At 39.9% G+C, this 24681-nt stretch overlaps 1 protein-coding gene across 1 annotated transcript in view; it reads left to right on the top strand.

Moving 5' to 3' along the window:
* The first annotated feature begins 3045 nt into the window (after positions 1 to 3045).
* ANKRD31 (ankyrin repeat domain 31) overlaps positions 3046 to 24681 on the top strand; it is a 139147-nt gene continuing 117511 nt past the window's right edge. Inside the window, exons 1-4 of the mRNA XM_036311078.1 lie at positions 3046 to 3367; positions 11543 to 11616; positions 16436 to 16545; positions 22711 to 22751. Of these exons, the coding sequence (XP_036166971.1) occupies positions 3264 to 3367; positions 11543 to 11616; positions 16436 to 16545; positions 22711 to 22751 (329 nt within the window). The 5' untranslated portion in view covers positions 3046 to 3263. The remainder of the gene's footprint in view (positions 3368 to 11542; positions 11617 to 16435; positions 16546 to 22710; positions 22752 to 24681) is intronic.

The following is a 24681-nucleotide window of genomic DNA, read 5'->3' as shown; positions in this document are numbered from 1 at the left end:
GCCTTGCATTGGAGAGGTCCTCGCATCTCCACGTTTCCCCCCAACCCCTTGCACCCCACGGAGGAACAATGATTGCTGCAAGCACCTCTGAGAGAAAGCCGCCCTCGTGTTCCTGCTTGATGCCAGACAATCCAGTTTCTCCCCATATGAGTCTGGGTCCCCAGAGTCTCACCCGGAACTGGAGTTCAGAGCAATCGAGAGCTTGTATCTCCCTCCGGATTGAAAAAGAGAACAGCACACCCATCTGAAAAAGAGAACAGTTGCCAGCCCATTTCGTGTGTGCCTCCGTACCTCCACATTTCCACACCTCCGCACCTCCTACCATTCTCAAATGCGCTTTTCTCTTTTCTTCTTGTAGAACTTCCATTCAGCCAGCCTTCCTGTGGTTCTGGATGATATCCATTTTGTCTTTTAGTTGTATTTTTGATGTGGTTGTGCGAGGCAGTAAGTATAGGTGTGTACCTATGCCACCATCTTGGTTCCTCCTTAATATAACTTTTGATAATGTAAAAATAATATAACTAAGAAATATTAGGTGATGGTTATGGAGTACAAAAAGAATATGCAGCCGTAACCGGTTTGGCTCAGTGGATAGAGAGTCGGCCTGCGGACTGAAAGGTCTCAGGTTCAATTCTGGTCAAGGGCATGTACCTTGGTTGCAGGCACATCCCCAGTGGGAGGTGTGCAGGAGGCAGCTGGTTAATGTTTCTCTCTCATTGATGTTTCTGACTCTCTCTATCCCTCTCCCTTCCTCTCTGTAAAAAATCAATAAAATATATTTTTAAAAAAGAAGAAAAAAAAAGAATATGCAATAAAAAATAAGACTGCTAATTTCTTTATCTTTCCTAGCAGTAAGTCAATCAACATTTGAATAGTCAGGTACTCTTTGACTATTATGGAATTAAGATATAAATCACAAAAGTAATGCCTCATACCTTGAAAATTAAATAATACACTGTCATATACCCATGAGTCAAAGAAGAAATCACAGCTTGAAAAATCTTTTGAGCTGAATGATAATAAAGATTCAACATACTCAAACCTGTGAAATATTATTCAAGTGGCATTTAGAGAGAAATCTATGCTTTTAAGTGCATATATTAGAGATCAACCGAAGGACTTGTATGCAGGCATATAAGCATAACCAATGGACACAAGACATGGGGGGGGGGGTGAGGGCATGTGCTGGGGTGTAGAGGAGGCCGAGGGAAGGTCAATGGGGGAAAAAAATAAAGGAGACATATGTACTACTATCTGTAATACTTTAAACAATAAAATAAAATTAAAAAAAATATTTTTAAAAAAGATGAAGGAAGTTGATAACCCCCTATCAACATGGAAAAAAAGAGAACAAACACAAACTAACATTACTACATCGTGTTCATATTAAAAAGATATTGACAGCCGAAACCGGTTTGGCTCAGTGGATAGAGCGTCGGCCTGCGGATTGAAAGGTCCCAGGTTCAATTCCGGTCAAGGGCATGTACCTGGGTTGCGGGCACATCCCCAGTAGGAGATGTGCAGGAGGCAGCTGGTCGATGTTTCTCTCTATCGATGTTTCTAACTCTCTATCTCTCTCCCTTCCTCTCTGTAAAAAATCAATAAAATAAAAAAAAAGATATTGACATAATATTATAAACCATTTATGTCTCCCATTTAACATACTGCATTATAATACTGGATTAACTTGTCTGTCACTGAACTCAGACTGAGACAAGGAGCTCAGACCAAAACAAGAGGTACTATCTGTACCATCTCTGTTTAGTTCATATGAAGTGCTCAATAAATGCAGAGTTAATAACAGAGGAGAGGGAGCACCTATTACCGAGGATTGTAAACAAAGACTGCTTTCAATAGTTTTTATTGCTCAACCAATAATTGATGGTTGGGTTACTCAAGACTTTTTTTAGCTGTAAGTCTAAACAATAGCAATTTCAAAACCACGATATTAAGGAAACACACACACCTATTTTTTTTTTATTTAAGAAAAAGATAAAGTAATAAAATAAACAATATTATCCCAAAGCAAGAGAGAGCTTTGAACTAAATCCAATGTATCTTTCCTTTATTGTACACGGACCAATACTATATTTTCTTATGTAATTTTAAATTCCACCCAGGTTATTTCCTCATCTGTCAATTTTAAAAGAAAAATACAGGATTCTTTGGGGTTGCATATATTTCCCATAATGGACTTACATTGTAAATTTTGGTTAACATTTTATAAACATCCATCAAGGCTGTCCATGTTGGAGGGGACAGCTACAATGCATTCCAAAGAACCATAGAGGAACCATTTATAGTGCTGCAGAGTAGAAGTCAGGGGAGGCCATTTTCTACTAGATTTCCAAATAGTTTAAGAGAGCAACAGTGAGATTTGTATATGTGGTGGTGCTCTTGTTTTGTTGTAATATTTATGTGTTTTGGCAAAATCTTTTTAGGCAAGCTGGCAGGTGAACTGTTTCTTAATAACTTTACTGTTTTGTAAAAGGAAATTTTAAGAAAATATCTTTTTTATTGATTTTAGAGAGCAAAAAGAAGGGAGAGGGAGAAACATCCATCAGTTGTCTCCCAGGAATCAAACCTGAAACCTGGGTATGTGGCCTGACCGGGAATCGAACTGGCAACCTTTCGGTGCATGTGAGGACGCTCAGAACGCCAGGCTGGGGCTGCTGGGTCCTGCAGGAGCTGACAGTTCGCTCCTCCGGGGTCTGGGTCGCACGAGCCTCAGGTGCCCGGCAGGTGATGCCACCCTGGACTCCCCCCCCCCGCCCCCCTCCCCCCCCCCCCCCCCCCCCCCCCCCCCGGCAGATGGCATTAGCGCGCTCGGCCGGCCGGCTGCCTGCGGCGGCGCTGCTTTTCTGGCCTCACTGTCGCAACTTCAGCCCCCACATCGCCCAGCCAGCTAAGAGGACGGGAATCTAACCCGCAGGCGGCGTGGCGGCGGGCCACGCCCTACCCGGACGGGAAAGCCGGAGCTGGCGCGCGCCAGCGGCCACTTCCGGCCACGTGAGCGGGGGGGGGGCACGCGCGGGGAGGGGGTAGAGCGCACGCGGCGCGCGGCTCCCCCTGCCGGCGGCGCGCGGACAGGCAGCCCAGCCGGACCGCCTTGCCACGACGACCCTCCTGGTTCCTCTGACCTCCTCAGCGCGCTGTGCAAGGCCAGGCTCCCGCCACGAAGTTTGTTTTTAACTTACAGCGTAAAGAGGCGCTCACAGAGCCTTCCGGTTGCGGGAAGGGGACACTTGGAGTGCGAGGTGAAGATGGAGGAAGGCGCCCAGGCCCCAGACTGGGACAGCGACGAAACGGTGATAGACGGGTCGGTGACGGAGAGTGACCTGGAGGACGAGGAGCTGCCCTGGAGAAGGTGACCATCAGCCCCCGGTGCTGGGCCGGGTGACCGCCCTGAGGCCCGCACCGGCGCCGGGTGGGGAGACATTACCAGACCAGAGTCCGTAGGCCTTGTGAGGCCGCCAGGCCTGAGCTGAGAACTCGTAAACAAACGAGGCCACAACACCCCAACCTAAAACAAAACGGGCTTTAGAGGAGCTGGCTTTATGGCATTAAAAAAATAAATAAAATAAAAATTAAAAAATGCCTTTACTCTTAGCCTGAGGCCGTAAGTCCTTTTAAACAGGCCAAAACGTAGTAGGTCTACACAGCTGCAATGCATTTTGCTTCCAGCAGCTTGTAGCTCGGGCCTAGGAGACGGTTAACATCATCTCTCGGGAGAAGAGTGTGTGATGGGAGAACCGGATACCACCAAGCTGGAAACCGGGAATTCCCTAAGAATCAAAGAAGGCGGCAGTGTAGTCCACCAACACCTTCTTGGACACACGTCGCTTTCAGTGCTAGATTCGGGGAAAGGATAAAAGAGCTGGGGCCCCTGCCTTTGGAAGGACGGACACGTGCACACAATCTCCCTGCAGTGTGGGCAGCCCCGGAGGTTGAGGAGCTCGGAGAGCCTGCCATCGCAGCCCAGGTGGCCGTCGGAGCTGGTTGGGGTTATTTCTGAGTCCAGGCTCCAGGACGGGGTAGGAATTAGCCAGACGGAGAACAGGAGGTGTTCCAGGCCAGGGCGTGGCTGTGGGACATGGCATTGTGTTGTGTGTGGTGGAATGTACGGTTAGCGCTTACCGAAGTGCCGGATGCCGAGGTGGGGGGTGGTGGGCGGTGAGCCTGGTAGGGTGAGGTCTCCGAAGGCCTCAGATATCCCGCATGTGCCCCTGTGAAATGTTAGGTGGAGGAGCAGCCTTTTCAGATTTTTGTTGACTCCAGCATGTCCTAGACCAGGGCCTTAAATTAAATTAACTAATTAATTAATTTATTTTTAAGACAGGGATGTCCACTTTCACCACTCCTTTTAAAAGATATAGACTTTTATTGTTTTCAGAGAGGGAGAGGAAGAGAGAGATAGAAACATCCATGATGAGACAATCATTGATTGGCTGCCTCCTGCATGCCCTCCCCCCACTGGGCATTGAGCCCGAAACCCAGGCATGTGCCCTGACCAAGAATCGAACCATGACCTCCTGGTTCATAGGTAGATGCTCAACTACTGAGCCATGCTGGCTGGGCTAGACTAGGGCTTTTAAAATTTTAATGCCCTTGTAAATCACTGTGGAATCCTGGTAAAATGTGTATTCCAATTCAGGAGTTATCTGGAGGGATCTGAGATTCTGCATTGCTAACAAGCTTCCAGATTAAAGTTGGTACTATTCGAGAAGGGATCACCTTTTACAAGAGCTTATCAAAGTAGTAACAGATTGGGATGATGAGAACTCAACCAAGAAGAAACAATGGGAAAGGAGGGAAAAGGGCAAATTTGAGAAATCTTTAGAGAGTAAATTTGGCAGGAGATGGTGGTTCATTAGAAGTGGAGGATGATACCCAGGATTCTGGCTTGTTTATGTACTAGAGGCCCAGTGCACGACTGGTGGGGTTCCCAGTGCCTGCTGGCTGCTGGCCAGGGCCTTCCTCCCTTCCCCTGGCCAGCCCCATCCCCTGGTTGAACTCCCAGAGAACTCCCGGTCCAGGGAACAATTTGCATACTACGCTTTTATTATACAGAATACAAATACAATAATAATTGCTCTTGTTGGTGTCCAGGAAACATTTTGACTAATCTTATAACCACCACCACAATGAAGATCCACAACAGTTACATCACTCCAGAAAAACTCCCTTTAGCTGCCCCTTTGTAGTTAAGCCCCTCTCCAATTTATTTATTTATTTATTTTTTAAAATCTTTATTGTTCAGATTATTACATTTGTTCCTCTTTTTTCCCCCCATAACTCCCCTCCTCCCAGTTCCCACCCCACCCTCTGCCCTCACTCCCCACCCACTGTCCTCATACATAGGTGCACGATTTTTGTCCAGTCTCTTCCCGCATCTCCCACACCTCTTTCCCCCCAAGAATAGTCAGTCCATTCCCTTTCTATGTCCCTGATTCTATTATGATCACCAGATTATTTATTCACTTGATTCTTAGATTCACTTGTTGATAGATGCATGTTTGTTGTTCATAATTTGTATCTTTACCTTTTTCTTCTTCTTCCTCTTCTTAAAGGATACCTTTCAGCATTTCATATAATACTGGTTTGGTGGTGATGAACTCCTTTAGCTTTTCCTTATCTGTGAAGCTCTTTATCTGACCTTCAATTCTGAATGATAGCTTTGCTGGATAAAGTAATCTTGGTTGTAGGTTCTTGGCATTCATCACTTTGAATATTTCTTGCCACTCCCTTCTGGCCTGCAAAGTTTCTGTTGAGAAATCAGCTGACAGTCGTATGGGTACTCCCTTGTAGGTAACTGAGTTTCTTTCTCTTGCTGCTTTTAAGATTCTCTCTTTGTCTTTTGCTCTTGGCATTTTAATTATGATGTGTCTTGGTGTGGTCCTCTTTGGATTCCTTTTGTTTGGGGTTCTCTGCGCTTCTTGGACCTGTAAGTCTATTTCTCTCACCAGGTGGGGGAAGTTTTCTGTCATTATTTCTTCAAATAGGTTTTCAATATCTTGCTCTCTCTCATCTTCTGGCACCCCTATAATTCTGATGTTGGTACGCTTGAAGCTGTCCCAGAGGTTCCTTACACAATCTTCGTATTTTTGGATTCTTTTTTCATTTTGCTTTTCTGGTTGGGTGTTTTTTCCTTCTTCGCATTTCAAATCTTTGCCTTGATTCTTGCGGTCCTCTGGTCTGCTCTTGGGAGTCTGTATAGTATTCATTATTTCAGTCCGTGTATGCTTAATTTCTAGTTGGTTCTTTATCATAACATCGAGGGTCTTACTAGATTTCTTGAGGATCTCACTACATTTATCGACGGCTTCTAGACAGTTCTTAAGAGACCTTAAAAGTGTGGTTCTGAACTCAATATCCTCCATTGACAGTTTTGTCCTGTTTTTTTTTTTTTTTTTTTAAATATATTTTTATTGGTTTTTCACAGAGAGGAAGGGAGAGAGATAGAGAGAGTTAGAAACATCGATGAGAGAGAAACATCGATCAGCTGCCCCCTGCACATCCCCCACCGGGGATGTGCCCGCAACCCAGGTACATGCCCCTGACCGGAATCGAACCGGGGACCTCTCAGTCCGCAGGCCGATGCTCCATCCACTGAGCCAAACCAGCTTCGGCTGTCCTGTTTCTTTGTCTCCGCATTTTTTATGCTTTCTTGGTGCACCCCCTAAGTGGTCTTTGTGCGCAGTCTTGTTGTAGTTAAGCCTTGATTGTTGTTGGCAATACCGGGGGTGATTTGACCTCCAGGCTAACTGGCTATCCAATTTATTTATTTTTAAAAAAATATATTTTATTTATTTTTCACAGGCAGGGAGAGGGCTAGAGAGTTAGAAACATCGATGAGAGAGAAACATCGATCAGCTGCCTCCTGCATGCCCCCTACTGGGGATGTGCCCACAATCAAGGTACATGCCCTTGACTGGAATTGAACCCAGGACCCCCCAGTCTGCAGGCCGACACTCTATCCACTGAGCCAAACCGGTTAAGGCAAGCCCCTCTCCAATTTAAATCACTATTCCTATATATGTAGTATATCATCTTTTTTGTCTGTCTGTTTTCTTTCTTTCCTCCTCCCCTCATCTTTGGTTGTCAGCAGTTTGATTATGATGTGCCTAGGCATGATTTTCTTTGTGTTTTTTCCTGTTTTTGGTTCATTGATCTTGAATCTATAAATGTATGTCTTTCACCAAACTTGGGAAGTTTTCTGTTATAATTCCTTCATATATATTTTTTTCTGTACCAATTTCTTCTCTTCTGGAACTTTAAATGACCATAAATGGTCTCCCAGCTGCCTGAAGCTTTATTAATTCTATGGTCTTTATTCTGTGTGCATGCATACCTGGTGTATCCCTCTCTTCTAATTTGATTATTAGATACCAGTCATATTAGATTAGGGCCCCACACTTATTGCCAGGGTCCAGCCTCAGCAGGCCAGGGGTTCCCAAAGGTGTGGATGAAGTCGGCGAAGAATGTTTTACACGGAGTAGCTCTCTTTACTCTCCGTGGATCTTCCTGTGCCTGGCTGAGGCCACAGAGAAAGATCCCAAGGCAAGCTGAGCCTTTATTTTATAGTCAGACATAAACAAGGTAGTGGTTACCATATTTACACTGTTCTTATGAGTTTCACTTGTTTACACTGTTCTTGTGAGTTTCACTTGTTTTTGTTCTTGCTGCACTTCCCTCAGCCCATTAGCTTCCCAGATAAGATCTAGGGAGCAGTTATAAGGTCAAGCCTAATTATGCTAACAGGACTGTGCTCTAAGCTGGGACTTGTTTGTGACTTTGCCAACAGGTCAGTTGGAGGCTTAACCCTATAGCGGCTCCCCACACTTTATTATCTTAATTGCCTCCTTTAAGGACTTGTTTCCAAATCTAGTCACATTGGGGGTTGATCTAAGTGGGTTCATGACAAAAATCCCATGAGCCACTTTGAAGAAACTATCACTAGCTAAAAATGGGACAGTTTGAACATTGAGAAGAACTATAACAGCAGTGGATTTAAATCAATGAGTTTGTAATGGTCTTTAAAAACATATTTCAATATTATGAAAACTGATAAGGAAAGAGAAAGAAGCAGCCCTAGCTGGTTTGGCTCAGTGGGTAGAGCGTCAGCCTGTGGACTGAAGGGTCCCGGGTTAAATTTAGGTCAAGGGCACATGCCCAGGTTGTGAGCTCGGTCCACAGTAGGGGGTGCAGGAGGCAGTTTTTGTTTCTATCTCTATCTCCCTCACCCTTTCTCTCTGAAATCAATAAAATTTTTTTTAATAAAATACATAAAATAAAAAGAAAGGAAGGAAGAAAGGAAGAAAGAAGCAGGCATTTATTTTGCCTTTCCTATGCAAACTGTAACTAAGTAACTTGGCTGAGTTAACATAGCTTGATGGAAGGTAATTGTATAGTTGATGAGTGAAAGTGTTTTTTAAAAAATATGTTTTTATTGACTTCAGAGAGAGAAAGGGAGAGGGAGAGAGAGAGAGAAACATCAATGATGAGAGAGAATCATTCATCGGCTGCCTCTTACATGACCCTTGCATGTGTCCTGACTGGGAATCGAACCCTGACCTCCTGGTTCATGGGTTGATGCTCAACCACTCAACCACACCAGCTGGGCATGAGTGAAAGTTTTTAAAAATATGTATTTCAATTAATAAATGAAGAAAGTAATAAAGGAGAATATTGCCATTTTATATACTCCTAATAATGAATAGACCTAGGCAGGGTCATCAGTGGTCACTAACATCACAAAATGAGTTACAACCATCATATTGAGCAAGTGGCATCTGTTGCCTATCAACAGAAGCAGAAATCCAGACACTTCTACCCACACGGTATCTTGGTATCAGAGTCACCGATGAAAACACAGTGCTGGAACAACACTTCACTCACATAGAGAAGGGACAGAGCAAGATTGGCTTCAATAGTGGGCACTGGTCCCCCATGGCCACTGGCATGCCCACACCCCTCTTGTGCCACAGAATGAGGAACTTCATCCTCTCCCCACAGAAGACATATAGTGGTGGGATTGGCCAGGTGCCAAGTGACACACACTTAAATCGAAGGAATACACATTGAGTCTGAAACAAGGAAAGGTATTCTCACACAAGGTAATAGGTCCAGCACAGCCTGAGAGAACTCTTTGTCTCTTTGTAAGAAAGTGTTTCAAGCTCGAGGCCAAAAGGTAGTTGAAAGACTGCATGCACAAGACTGCCTTTCCCGACATATACTTCATTATCTTCTGTAGGAAGTACACATATGCTTCCCCCAATTGAACTTGAATTAGATCAAACCTCTAGGTCTAATAACCAGTTTACAGGAAATATACAAGATAGAGGAACATATTAAATAACATGCAGTCAGTAAATGCAAAATGTGGGAAACTCTTCAGTAAAAACAACCCAGTTTTTTCAACAAATAAATTGCAAAGGGGTGGGGGAGGTTGGGGGTAATATATAGATTTAAAAAGAGACTTACATAGCATCTAAATGCAATGTGTACCTTGTTTGGATCCTGATTTGAACAAAACAACTGTAAAAACAGACACTTGGGGAAATGTAACTAAAATCTCTTTATTAGTTTTCCATTGCTGTATAACAGCTTACTCCAAAACTTAGCATCTTAAAACAATAAACATTACTATCTTGTAGTTTTTGTGCTTCAGGAATCTGGGAGTTGCTTAACTGAATCATCCTGCTCAGGGACTCCCAAGGCTGCATTTATCTCAAGGGTTCATGAGAAGGATCCATTTACACATGGTGGTTTTAAGAATTAGTTCCTCTCCGGCCTTAGTTCCTCTCTTACCTTCTTGCCACATAGGCTTCTCCACAGGGCATTTCACAACAAGGCGAACTGACTTCCATGAGCATATAGAAGCAAGAGAGTAAGAGGAAGACAAGATGGAAGCTAGTGAAGTTTTGTAACCTAATCTCAGAAGCAACATCCCAACATATTAATAGTGGTATAACTAAGAATGCTAGCAAGTTTAGGTATAAAAAAATGACAGTTAAGGTTTCATTTTTTATGGCCGAGTAATATTCCATCTTATATCTGTACCACAACTTTTTTATCCACTCGTCTATTGATAGGTACTTGGTTTGCTTTCATATCTTGGCTATTCTAAATAACACTGCAGTGAACAAAGATAGGGATGCATATAATCTTTTGGGTTTCTTCTGATAAATCTCCAGAAGTGGAATTGGTGGGTCATAAAGTAGTTCCATTTTTAATTTTTTGAGGACTCCATACTGTTTTCCATAGTGGCTGCACCAATCTGCATTCCCACCAACAGTGCATGAGGCTTCCCTTTTCTTCACATCCTTGTCAACACTTATCACTTGTTGATGGTAGCCGTTCTGACAGGTATGAGTTGATATCTCACTGTGGTTTTAATTTTCATTTCTCTGATAGTGATGTTGAGCATCTTTTTATATGACTGTTGGCCTTCTATATGTCCTCTTCAGAGAAGTGTCTACTCAGATCCTGTCCTAATTTTTTGTTAATCCTCACCCGAGAATTTTTTTTCCAATTGACATTTAGAGAGAGTGGAAGGGAGGGAGGAAGGGGGAAGATGAGAGAGAGAGAGAGAGAGAGAGAGAGAGAGAGAGAGAGAGAGAGAGAGAAGAAGGAGAAGGAGGGGGAGAGAGAGAGAGAGAGAAACATCAGTATGAGAAAGACCGATTGGTTGCCTTCTGCATGTGACAATGTTCGCCAGGGATTGAACCTTCAACCCAGGTACGTGCCCTTGACTGGGAATCAAACCCTTGACCCTCTGGTGTGAGGGCCAACACTCTAATCACTTAGCCATACAGGCCAGGGCCTGTGCTCATTTTTTAAATTGGATTGTTTGTTGTTGCGACAGCCTGGATGGACCTAGAGGTGAGTATGCTCAGTGAAATAAGTCAGTCAGAGAAAGAAATACTATATGATTTCACTAATATGCGGAATCTAAAGAACAAAATAAACAAAATGGACTTATAGATGCAGATGGTTGCCAGAAGGGAGAAGGGGTTGGGGATTGGGTGAAAAAGGTGAAGGGATTAAGAAGAGCAAATTGGCAGTTACAAAATAGTCACAGGTATGTAAAGGAAAGCATAGGGAATATAGTCAATAATATTGTATGGTGCCAGTTGGGAACTGGAAATATTGAGGGGAACACTTTGTAAAGTATATGATTGTCTGGCGTCTAAGCTGTACACTCTAAACCAGTGTTTGGCAAACTGCGGCTCGCGAGCCACATGCGGCTCTTTGGCCCCTTGAGTGTGGCTCTTTCTAAGCCTTAGGAGTACCCTAATTAAGTTAATAACAATGTACCTACCTATATAGTTTAAGTTTAAAAAATTTGGCTCTCAAAAGAAATTTCAATCATTGTACTGTTGATATTTGGCTCTGTTGACTAATGAGTTTGCCGACCACTGCCCTAAACCAATACAAAATAAAGTTGACAGTAAACTAGGAAAAAACCTGACAGTTAAATTGTAAGTCTTTGTTTAGGAAACATGATAACAATCTGTACCTTCTTTTTGGTATTTGAAAGGTTGCTCTTTGATCAAGATACATCTCTTAGATCTGAGTTCAATCTCCATCCTGATATAAGTGGAATATGCAAAGGTGAGAAATAATTCTTTTCACTAAGTAGTCCATTTAATTTCTCAGGTGTTATTATTTCATCAGTGTCTCCTTTTATATTTAGTCTTGTTCTTTAACTTTACACAGAGTTAGTTTCTTTGAGGCATCTGTAATAGACCCTGAGGTCTATTAAGGTCTGTAACTATGAGGACAGCAATGGGGATTATACTTCTGGAAGATGTTTACAACAGAGATATGGTAGTAGTACTGAGATAGCTCTTCTCTGCTCCCCAACTGTATAGCTTAACCCTAGAAGCTGCAAAAGTAAATACTTTTTTTTAAAAAATATATTTTATTGATTTTTTACAGAGAGGAAGGGAGAGAGATAGAGAGTCAGAAACATTGATCAGCTACCTCCTGCACATCTCCCACTGGGGATGTGCCCGCAACCCAGGCACATGCCCCTGACCGGAATTGAACCCAGGACCCTCCAGTCCGCAAGCCGACGCTCTATCCACTGAGCCAAACCGGTTTTGGCGTAAATACTTTTTTCTTGTTAATCCTCTCCCAAGGATATTTTTCCCATTAATTTTTAGAGAGAGGAGGGAGGGGGAGAGAGATAGAGAAACATCAATGTGAGAGAGGCACATTGACTGGTTGCCTCCTACACACACCCCAACAGGAGCTGGTGATCAAACCTGCAACCCAGGTACGTGCTCTTGACTGGGAATTGAACCCATGACCCTTTGGTATACAGGCCAATGCTCTAACTACTGAGCAACAACTGCCAGGGCAGTAAATAGTACTTTTTAATAACCAGTCTGATTCTTTCAGTCAAAATTAAGTTGCAGATATCCTTGGTATATATTTTTTATTTATTTTCATTTTATTTTTTTTTATTGAAGTATAAGTAACATATAACCTCATTATTTTCAAGGGTAAAAAATAATGATTCAGTATCCTATATAATAAAACCCTTATATGCAAATAGACTGAATGACGGAACGACCAGCAGAACGACCGGTCACTATGATGCACACTGACCACCAGGGGGCAGATGTTTAATGCAGGAGTTGCTCCTGCATTGAGCATCTGGCCCCCTGCCTCCCCAGAGGGAGGTGACTGGCAGCAGCGATCAGGGGGTGAGGATGGCCAGTGGGCGGCGCCAGGCTGCCAGCCAAGGTGGGTGCCAGCAGACCCCCCTCCCCCCCCATCGCCGTTCCCGCTGGTTGCCCCACAGATGGCCCTGATCACTAGCCAGGCCTAGGGACCATACCCTATATATTGGGAACAGTCTCTTAGATTTAAAAATTAAAACTTGGCAAGGCTACTCTAACACTGAAAAAACAGGATGATGCAGTGATGACATGCATGGACTCTGGCTTGCACATTTTGTGGTCAGCCCTGATTCTGACACTTACAACTGTGCGACAAAGCCAATTACTTAACTTCTCTCTGCTTCAGTTTTTCCACCCATGAGATAGGGAAAATTGTACTACTGCCTCAGAAGGATCATGTTATGTACTACTTTTTATAATCAGGGCAAAAAAATGCAGCTGCTCATACAACAAACAGCAAGATGCTTTTCACCTGTATGAAAAGTATGGTCACTGGTGCATACAGTGTTCGGATTTTGAGAGGGATGTCCAACTGCTGGTTTAGACCTGACATCCCCTGAGGGGGTCCCGGATTGCAAGAGGACGCAGGCCAGGCTGAGGGACCCCCCTTCATGCACAGATTTCATGTACCGGGCCTCTAGTTTCTATATATTTTGAAATGATCACTACAGTAAGTCTAGTTAACATAGTCTATTACATTAGTGCAGTTAACATTGTCACACAATAAGTCTATTTATATATTTTTCAAAAGTGCCTGTCACCTGCCAATTCATACTTCCTGAGTCCACTTCTAGATCAATGTAAATGGTGTCTAGAAAAGCCTGTCACTAATTGTTACTGTTTAAAAAGTTCAGTTCTGCATTTGGTGTTTAAACGGTAGGTTATCTCCTTGTATTATTTCTTCTTGTGAGAATTTTCATTTTGGAGGATGTCTGGAAATGAGTATAGAAGAAAAATTTCCTAAACACCATGAAGATCTTTGTATAGTTTGCAATGTCTTTTCACTGTACATTACTTCACCTCAGACCACAATGGCAAGTTACAGTTTCGTCTTGGAGTGGTTTTTCTTACTTGTAATTGGAAGGGACAGTGAGTAATATTGGCTTACAGAATATTCTTTGATGTATAAAGTGCCAGTAGGAAAAAAGTTAGAGGTCTGCTTTAATATTCTATCCAAGTTTTTTCTTTTATTTCCTTTTCCAAATAGACTTTTATTATTTTTGCTAATTACTAAAAGTATAAAACATTTTAAAAACAAAAAATTATATTATGTAGAAAATTGAAGATCCTATCCCCTATTCTTTCCTACAGTTCCACTCCCAATAATTGCCAGCATTTAGTATTTGTATATCCTTCTAGACTTTTGTATGCCAACATAAATATCTCTTATCATAATTGCTATTGTACTACATAATATGTTTCATATTTTGTTATATTTATCTACCTTAACCTTTTAAATTGCTACATATTATTTTGTATGAATGTGCCCTTACTTAATAAATACATTATATTTTTGATGTTTCTCAATACTTATAACAAATATGAATATTCTAATGCTTACACCTTTGCCTACTTTTAAATTATTTATTTAGAATAAATAACTAGCTAAAATTAGATTAACTTTCAAATAATGTATTCTGATTTTAAAGGATCTGACATGTGTCAGATCTTGACATTATGGACCCCTAGAAAAATGGCTTTCCCCTCTAACCAACATAGGACATATTCAGTCTTTGCAAAACTAATAAATAAAAAGTATCTGATTATTTTAATTTTAATTGTAAAGACTATTTAGGCATATATTAATATTGATCATTCATACTTTTTTTGATGTGAATTGCCTTATATATCTCCTAATCTTTGTTATTGATTTATAAGAGCATTTTACATATTAAATATAACAAAAATTATCATATGTATTGCAAATAGGTTTTCCCAGTTTCTTAGTTATGTTTTCATGTTATTCATGATATTTTTTGTATTGTAGAAGTTTCAAGTTTTTATGTAGTAAAAGTCAGTCTTTTTTCTTTTAACTTCTTTTTTTTTAATCCTCACCCGAGGATATTTTTCCATTGAATTTTAGAGAGAGTGGAAGAGAGAGAGGAAGAGAGAGAGAAATATCAATGTGAGAGAAACACATCAATTGGTCTCCTGCATGTACCCCAACCAGGGCCCAGAGATGAGTCTGCAACCCAGGTATGTGCCCTTGACCAGAATAGAATCTGGGACTCTTTGATCCACAGGCTGATGCTTTTATCCACTGAGCGAAACCAGCTAGGGCAGTCTCTTCTTCTTTTTTTTTTTAAGGTTTATTAGTTTTTTCAAATTTAGAAATAGTTTACCTATTTCAAGACTATAAAGTATTTTCTTCTCTCTTTATTTCCACTTATTATATTTATAGCTTTTACAAATAATCTCTTTGGAATAATTTGGCCTGTGGGAAGGTAGTTCTAAATTTATTTTTTTCTAAATGATTAACCAATTTTCCCAATATTATTTATTGAATAATTCTTCTTGGTGCCACTGTTTAAAATACCATATTGTTACATATTAAATTCCTAGATATATATGTCTGTTTCCCACTTTTGTTTTGTTTTGTTTCATTGATCTTTTTGACTATTTCTACTTCTGTGCCATTATTACATTATTTTACCAACCTTAGCTTTTAGTACATTTCTATATCTGGGCAGGAATATATCTTCCTACACAGAGTAGCTGGCTACAACATTCATCCTAAGCTTCTTGGATACAAACAGCAAGCTCAGTACCACTGTGAACTTCTAATCTACGCTCTTGCATCTTTGTTGGTGGGATTTCTGAGCTGGGTAGTTTTCAGGGATTCTGATGGAAAAAGTCCATATACTAGTAGTTACTTCTGAAGGAGCCCCTCCTTTTCTATGTTGAGTGACCAGCTGTTTACTAATATTTTCTATTTAATCTATTTTCATCTTCTAATCTATAGACGGTATCTTCCCCCCCACCCCTTACCCCCGCCTTTTTTTTTTTTTTTTTTTTTTTAAAACCATTGCTGTTTTAGATTTTTAAAACCTAATCATTTCTTTGGATTCTTTTTAGGAATTGGGAAGGGAAGAAAGTTAAAATATGGGCTCAATTTGCCATCTTGAAACAGAAATTTGGACTTTTTTGAATTATATACTAGCATGATGGGTTTTTAAAAAGACCTAAAATTTTTTTTTAAAAGGAAAGTATTCTTTCTAGTGGGATTTAAGTCTATATAATTTTCTATTTATATCCTTTGCATCATTCATCCTGAAAAAAAGTAACTATCAAGTATTATTTTATTTACTGTAATGTGTATGTTTCTTCCTAATTAATAAGTTAAAAACCATAATTCATAAAAGTGACAATTAGGAAATTATAATTTACAAAATTACCTTTTTTTCTTTTCTTTTCTTTTTTTTTTTAAAATATATTTTATTGATTTTTTACAGAGAAGAAGGGAGAGAGATAGGGAGCCAGAAACATCGATGAGAGAGAAACATCGATCAGCTGCCTCCTGCACATCTCCCACTGGGGATGTGCCCGCAACCCAGGTACATGCCCTTGACCGGAATCGAACCTGGGACCTTTCAGTCCGCAGGCCGATGCTCTATCCACTGAGCCAAACCGGTTTCGGCACAAAATGACCTTTAATGACATTTTTTTTTACTATCTTTAAATCCTTGAGTCATTGTCAGAGCAATAAAACTGTTATGAATGACTATGATTATATTCCATTCTAGGCACATGCTCTCCTGAGATTCAACTTGGGTTGAAGCTCAGAGAGGATCCACAAATGCAAATAAGTAAAAAGAAGACTATGCCTGTGCTTAATGAGGATGCAGTCTTACAGGTGTGTAAGCATATTGATTAAATACATACTTGTTAAAAATTGGAAATGCTACTTTAAAGAGTGACAAATTACTAATGATTAATTCTTTTTGTCTGTTATTTTGCTGCTTCTTTTCTTTTATCAGTTTTTTTCTCCTTTCTTAGCTAATCATTCTGTTTCTCTGTTGCAAATTTATTGAAAGACAGTTGTTTTAGGAGGAGGTGTTAAAATATTTCCTTTTTCCTCTTTATTTTTCTCTTTCAGTAGAGATGTGGAAGTGGGAGGAACAGAATGTTATAAGAGGTTAGAATTATATTAGAATATAATAATTACAGTTTTCATCTCCATGATATGTCAGAGTCATCTTAAATTTGTGAAGAAGATACTAGTCTGTGTGGTAGAATTTGTGGTATGGGCCACTGAAAGGCTTTTCTGTTGTTCTGTGTGTGTGAATGCATGTGTGTGTACACACACTTATATACACACATTTTTATTTGCTTTGTAATGTAATCACCTTGAGGTAAGGTAAGGGGTGATTTAGTTAGTACCTTGACCTTGGCATAAATGAATTAGCTAACCAGAGATACCTACAAAGTCTTAAGGAATGGAAGGGAAGATTTGACCATGAGGATCTATTTAATACTGTACCTAGGAAGGTGTCTCACTTGAATTATCTCTGATTAAAATAAAATTTTAACATAAAATATTTTTTCTTGAAGCTGAAATGTCTATATTTAGTTTCTAATAATCTGCTTAAAATCATTTTGCAATTTCTGAGTTAAGGGAAAAACATTTTCCTTCTTAGTCTCAGTAATTGTGAAATGGGAAATAATAATTTTATCAGTTTATTTCAGAAGCATTTGCTATGAGAATATTGTACCAGGCTCTAGGTTATACCTCAGAACAGTGATTTTGAAAGTTTGATTATTAGACTCATTTGGATAGCTTTTTAAAAATATAGACTCTTAATACCTGTACTTGAGTGGAACTTAGGAATCTCCATTTTTTAAAATATATATTTTATTGATTTTTTACAGAGAGGAAGGGAGAGGGATAGAGAGTTAGAAACATCAATCAGCTGCCTCCTGCACACCCCCTATTGAGGATGTGCCTGAAACCAAGGTACATGCCCTTGACCAGAATCGAACCCAGGACCCTTCAGTCCGCAGGCCAACGCTCTGTCTACTGAGCCAAACCGGTTAGGGCAGGAATCTCCATTTTGAAAGACTCCCAAGTAATTTCTGATAATCAACCAGCTTGGAACAATTGCTTTACAGGACTTTAAGAGTTAATGATTATATCTTTCAAAGGTTGGACATCAGATAGTAAATCAGCCATCTGCTGTATGGGCTTGTTGTAAAATTAGAAGAAGGATAAATGAAGTATTTGATATTTGTTCCTCTTTTTTTCACCTTCATGGGAATTCATTGGTAGTAAAATAGATACCTCCTTTAACTTTCCCCTATCCCTCTTTTTTTTGTCTGCAGTAAAAGTTAGACCATATAACCAAAATGTTTAAACATCTGTAGTGAATTTTAATATTATTTTAAAAATTGATACATATTGTTCTCATTATTTTTATTATATTCTATGAAAATAAACCATTAGGGGAAGGGAAATATTCTTTCCCCACCTTAAAAAACAGACCCCAACACTTTTCCACAGTTATTCTTTCTTTATATTCCAACACTCAGAACCCTTGTGACATTAGCCAGTGGGGGCTTGTTGTGTGAACCATGGATGGAAATGCAAGTGGGCCTCAGCCAAGGAGACAGACTTGAGTCTCTTTCCCTCAACCTTTACACTTGATCAATTTGAAATAAAAAGTCACTCTAGGGCAGTGGTTCTCAACCTTTCTATTGCCGCGACCCTTTTATACAGTTCCTCATGTTGTGGTGACCCCCAATTTCATTGTTACAAATTGAACATAATTAAAGCATAGTGATTAATCAAAAAAACAATATGTAATTATATGTGTTTTCCAATGGTCTTAGGTGACCCCTGTAAAAGGGTCGTTTGACCCCCAAAGGGGTCGCGACCTACAGGTTGAGAACCACTGCTCTAGGGGGTGGGGGGAGAAAGAAAAGTCCATTGTGGGGGGGAGGGGAGAAGAAATTATATGAGAGAAATTGATTTTATCAAATAAAGAAATGGAGAGACCAGAAAAGATGCTTTCCCATAATTATTTTCAAGTAATAAAATATGTTGCTTTATACCTTGAATTGATTTCTAAATAAATTCCAAAAAATTACTAAATGGATTTCTAAATAAATTCTTCCTTAATACTCATATACAATATTTATATTTCAACTTCAAAACAGAATATTTTAGAAATGATGGACTATTTTAGATAAGGATAAACTTTGTAGAAATCGAGGATCTTTGGTTTGTTATACACTATACTAATTTTTAAAAATATAGGCAGGTACTGGCCGGTGTAGCTCAGTTGGCTGGGTGTTGTCTTGTCCACCAAAAGGTTGCCAGTTTGATTCCCGGTCAAGGACACATAGCTGAGTTGTGGGCTCAGTGTCCGGTAGGGGGTGTGCAGGAGACAACCAATCGCTGTTACACTCTCACATTGATGTTTCTCTCAATCTCTAAAAAAACCAATACACTATTCTTAAAAAGTAAAATAAAAATATAAACAGCATCTGCCCTAACCGGTTTGGCTCAGTGGATAGAGCATTGGCCTGCTGACTGAAAGGTCCCAGGTTCGATTCTGGTCAAGGGCATGTACCTTGGTTGCAGGCACATCCCCAGTAGGAGGTGTGCAGGAGGCAGCTGATCGATGTTTCTCTCTCATCCATGTTTCTAACTCTCTATCCCTCTCCCTTCCACTCTGTAAAAAAATCAATAAAAATAAAAAAAAATATATAAGCAGCATCTTTTAAAATATTTCATATTCATCATTTTTGTTGGGTCTTGCAATACCTTTCCTTATTATTTACAGGTGCTATGTAGCAAACAGTTTTTATTTTTAAATTTTTTTATTTTTATTTTTTTTGCCGAAACCGGTTTGGCTCAGTGGATAGAGCATCGGCCTGCGGACTGAAAGGTCCCAGGTTCGATTCCGGTCAAGGGCATGTACCTGGGTTGCGGGCACATCCCCAGTGGGAGATGTGCAGGAGGCAGCTGATCGATGTTTCTCTCTCATCGATATTTCTAACTCTCTATCTCTCTCCCTTCCTCTCTGTAAAAAATCAATAAAATATATTAAAAAAAAAATTTATTTTTTATTTTATTTGAACATTTATTTTCATTGATATATATAAGGTGGGACAAAAGTAGATTTACAGTTATAAGTATGAGAAACAGTTTATTCTTGTATTATTATTTATTAACTAGAGGCCTGGTGCATGAATTTGTGCACCAGTGGCGTCCCTTGGCCTGGCCTGCGGGATCAGGCCGAAATCGGCTCTCCGATATCCCCTGAGGGGTCCCGTATTGCGAGAGGGCACAGGCCAGGCCAAGGGACCCCACAGGTGCACGATCAGGGTGGGGAGGGACTTGGGAGGTTGGCCAGCCGGGGAGGGACTGCAGGAGAACTCCAGGGCGTGTCCGGCCCATCTCACTCAGTCCCAATTGGCTGGACCCCAGCAGCAAGCTAACCTACTGGTCAGAGTGTCTGCCCCCTGGTGGTCAGTACATGTCATAGCGAGCGGTTGAACGGCCTTAACATATCATTAGCATATTATGCTTTGATTGGTTGAATGGACTACTGGACGACCAGACACTTAGCATATTAGGCTTTTATTATATAGGATTACTGTATTATTTGCCATACAAACAACTGTAAACCTACTTTTGCCCCACCTACATAGTACCTGTTTTATTATATTTCTAGGTGACATATTTTTTTGGAAAGCAGTTTTTAACTTTACATGGAAAATGTTTAGTATAGCAGTTTCTGAGAGGATGTTTTTGAATGATATTAACATTTAAATAATAGATTTTAGTAGAGTAGATTACCCTCCATAATGTAGGTGGCTCTCATCCAACCAGTTGAAGGTCTCAATAGAACAAAAAGACAGCCGCCCTGAGCAAGACAGAAGTTTCCAGCAGACAGCCTTTGGACTTCGTCTGCATCATCAGTTTTCCTGAGTCTTGAGCTGGTGACCCACACTGCAGATTGGACTTGCCAGTCCATGAAGCAAATTCCTTATAATACATCTCTTTCTATACATATGTACATATTCTATTGGTTTTGTTTCTCTGGAGAATGCTGATTAGTACAGGGGCATCACTGGTTTTATTATAATCCATTTTTGATCATATAGAAAATACTTGTTTAACAGGGAATAATGATTAATTCAATCTTACGGCTATTACCTGTGGAACTTTTTATCTGAGAGGTGTGAATTCAGGTTGAATCTCACTTTTCTTCTCCATTCTGCAGCTTTCACCTTCCATCCTTACCCATATATAAAGGTGAAATCAGTTTAAATCAGCGGTTCTCAAACTGTGGGTCGCGACCCCTTTGGGGGTCAAACGACCCTTTCACAGGGGTTGCCTAAGACCATCGGAAAACACATATATAATTACATATTGTTTTTTTGTGATTAATCACTATGCTTTATGTTCAATTTGTAACAATAAAAATACATCCTGCATATCAGATATTTACATTATGATTCATAACAGTAGCAAAATTACAGTTATGAAGTAGCCACGAAAATAATTTTATGGTTGGGGGTCACCACAACATGAGGAACTGTATTAAATGGTCGCAGCATTAGGAAGGTTCAGAACGACTGGTTTAAATGAACATTAATGAGAACCTTGAAGGAAATGAACAATCACAAGGTTGTTTGATGACCATGTAATAGAAGAAGGATTATGGTTGGCAAGGCCAGCACTCGTAGAGAGATTTATATGTATATATAGTACCTGTTTTATTATATATGTAGCTGAAGCTGGTGTGTGTGTGTGTATCAGTATCAGTCTTTTTAAGCCCCTGTAGGGAGGTGACATTCTCTTTTTAAAAAAATATATATTTTATTGATTTTTCACAGAGAGAAAGGGAGAGGGATAGAGAGCGAGAAACATCGATGAGAGAGAAACATTGATCAGCTGCCTCCTGCACACCCCCCCACTGGGGAAGTGCCCGCAACCAAGGTACATGCCCTTGACCGGAATCAAACCCAGGACCTCCCCAGTCCGTAGGCCGACACTGTATCCACTGAGCCAAACCAGCCAGGGCGACATTCTTTCTTAATCAGAATTCTTACTCATTGCTTGTGGGAAATGTAGAATGGTTGCAGTCTATGTGGAATATGGTATAGTGATCTCACAAAATATTATACATAGGATCCAAAAATTCCACTTTTGCAATTATACCTAAAATAAGTGGATATAGAGACTCAGAAATATATTTGTTTACCCACATTCATAGAAACATTATTCACAATAGCCAAAAGGTGGAAGTAACCAAAGTGTCTACTAATCAATGAGTGGGTAAACAAAATATGGTACATACAACGGAATATTCTTCAGCCATGCTACAACATGGATAAACCTTGAAGACATTATACCAAGCGAAATAAACCACTCATGAGTGGACAAATATATGTAGTATTTCTTTCCTTTTTTTTTTTTTTAATCCTCATCGAGGATATTTTTCCATTATTTTTAGAGAGAGTGGAAGGGAGGGAGAGAGGCAGAGAGAAACATCGGACTGGTTGCTTCCCACTCATGCCCCTACTTGGGTCCAGGGATTGAGCCTGCAACCGATGTACATGCCCTTGACCGGGAATTGAACCCATGACCCTTCAGCCCGCTGGCCAGCACTCTATCCATTAGGCAAAACTGGCCAGGGCTGCAGTATTTTTTTATATGAGCTACTTAGAGTAGTCAAATTCATAGAGACAAAAAGTAAAAGGGTAGATGCTGAGGGTTGGTGGGGTGGTGAATGGACAGTTAGTGTTTAATGGGTATGGAGTTTTAGTAGGAGAGGATGAATAACCTCTGGAGATGGATGGTGGTGATGGTTGCACATCATTGTGAATATATATGTACCACAGAACTGTACATGGTTAAAATTGTAAATTTTATTTTATACGTATTTTACTACAATAAAAAAAGATGCTAAGAAAGAATAATATGAATCACCTTAAATGTTAAATTTTTAGTGTGTTGTATTGGGTTAGTATTCATCAGTTGGAAAACTACTGTGTTTTTTTCCCCTAGCAACCTCAAGATGAAATGGAACGAAATCAAGCTCTGTTAGAGTAAGCATACTAATTTTTGGCTTTATTATGTTATAGATACTTAGTCATTTTGCACATCAAAAAAGTCTTCATTTTCATTTTAGAATTATGTTTTTGAATAATTGCCCCTTTAGCAGCATAGATATATATGTATAATTTTACAAATACTCTCAAGTTTTATTTCTTTTTAAAATTTATTTTTTTAAAGTATTCTTTTTTAAAAAATATGTTTTTATTGATTTTTAGAGAGAGAAGAAGGGAGAGGGATAGATAGATAGAAACATCAATGATGAGAGAGAATCTTTGATTGGCTGCATCCTGCACGCCCCCTACTAGAGCCCGAACCTGCAACCTGGGCATGCGCCCTGACTGGGAATTGAACCAGTGACCTCTTGGTGCATGGGTCGATGCTCAACCACTGAACCACACTGTCTGGGCAGTAAGTTTTATTTCTTAAGAGAGGTTTAATCAGATTAAATGATTCTGTTTATTAATATTATTTTGAAAGGGAATTTAAGGCATAGCATGAAAGAAGAATTTGTAAAGTTTATTGAAATTAGACTTCATACAACTATTTACTTTAGGAGACTTTACCCTTTTAGTTCTTTTAAAACAATGTTTCCCAAAGTATGGTCTGTGTACCATCTAGGAATCTTTGAGCCTCTTTCTAGAGAGTCTGTGAGGCCAAAATTATTTTCATAACAATACCAACACATTATTGCCTGTTGCATGGTATTTATGTTTGCACTTACAGTCCTAACGTAAATGGGTAAAATTCTGGAGCCCTAGGTAGGAATCAGGGCAGTGCCACCAAATAGCACTAATAATCATAGTATTTTTCACTGCCATGTACTAGCATTTAAAAACAAACAAAAACCTCAGCCATTTTCACTTAATGAATTTGTTGAAACAGAAAAATTATTAGTTTTATTAAATCAAATGAAGCGGGAAGTATGCTAATAGTACTGAAGTGCTCTAATAGAGCACTTGTTTTAGTTGTAAGCATTGTAAGAAAACTAGCCTTACTTTTCTTTTTAATTTGAAAAAATAACTAACAAACTAGTTATTCACACTTGTTTATATGTCAGACATTTTCTTGAAAATGAATGAAGTAACCCAGTCACTTCAAGGAAAATTGCTAATGGTATTTGTTGCAAAAGAAAAAATTCAAGCTTTCAAGAGAAAATTAGAGTTTAGGAAAACTTCTGTCTACCACTTTACATTGATGTCTTTCCAATACTTAAAACTTTTCTGGTGAGATCAGTGGTAATATTTATAAAGGTGATCTTTTTGATATTTTATAAGGAAACACATAGAAGATTTGCATGATTCGCCCTGGCCAGGTGGCAAAGTTGGTTGGAGTGTCATCCCATATACCTAAAAAGGTTTCAGGTTCAATTCCCAGTCAAGGCACATACCTAGGTTTCTGGTTCAATCCCTGGTTGGAGTGTATACAGGACACAACCGATTGGTTTCTTTCTCACATCAGTGTTTTTCTCTCTCTCCTTTCTTCTCTCTCTTTTTTTTTTTTAAATATATTTTATTAATTTTCCACAGAGAGGAAGGGAGAGAGATAGAGAGTTAGAAACATCGATGAGAGAGAAACATCGATCAGCTGCCTCCTGCACATCCCCCACTGGGGACATGCCCGCAACCCAGGTACATGCCCTTGACCAGAATCGAACCTGGGACCTTTCAGTCCGCAGGCCGACGCTCTATCCACTGAGCCAAACCGGTTTTGGCCTTTCTTCTCTCTTTAAAAATCAATCAAAACATATCCTTGAGTGAGATTTAAAAAAACATTTGCATAACTCAATATTTTCTAAAAGACCAATGCATGATGTCACAAAATCAGTAATCCTATATAATAAAAGCCTAATATGCAAATCGAGCAAACGGCAGAACGACCTGTGGAATGACTGGTCCCTATGATGTGCACTGACCACCAGGG

Source organism: Myotis myotis, unplaced genomic scaffold, assembly GCF_014108235.1.
Source record: "Myotis myotis isolate mMyoMyo1 unplaced genomic scaffold, mMyoMyo1.p scaffold_m19_p_5, whole genome shotgun sequence".
Lineage (NCBI taxonomy): Eukaryota > Metazoa > Chordata > Mammalia > Chiroptera > Vespertilionidae > Myotis > Myotis myotis.
This window is presented reverse-complemented; position numbering and strand designations above follow the sequence as displayed.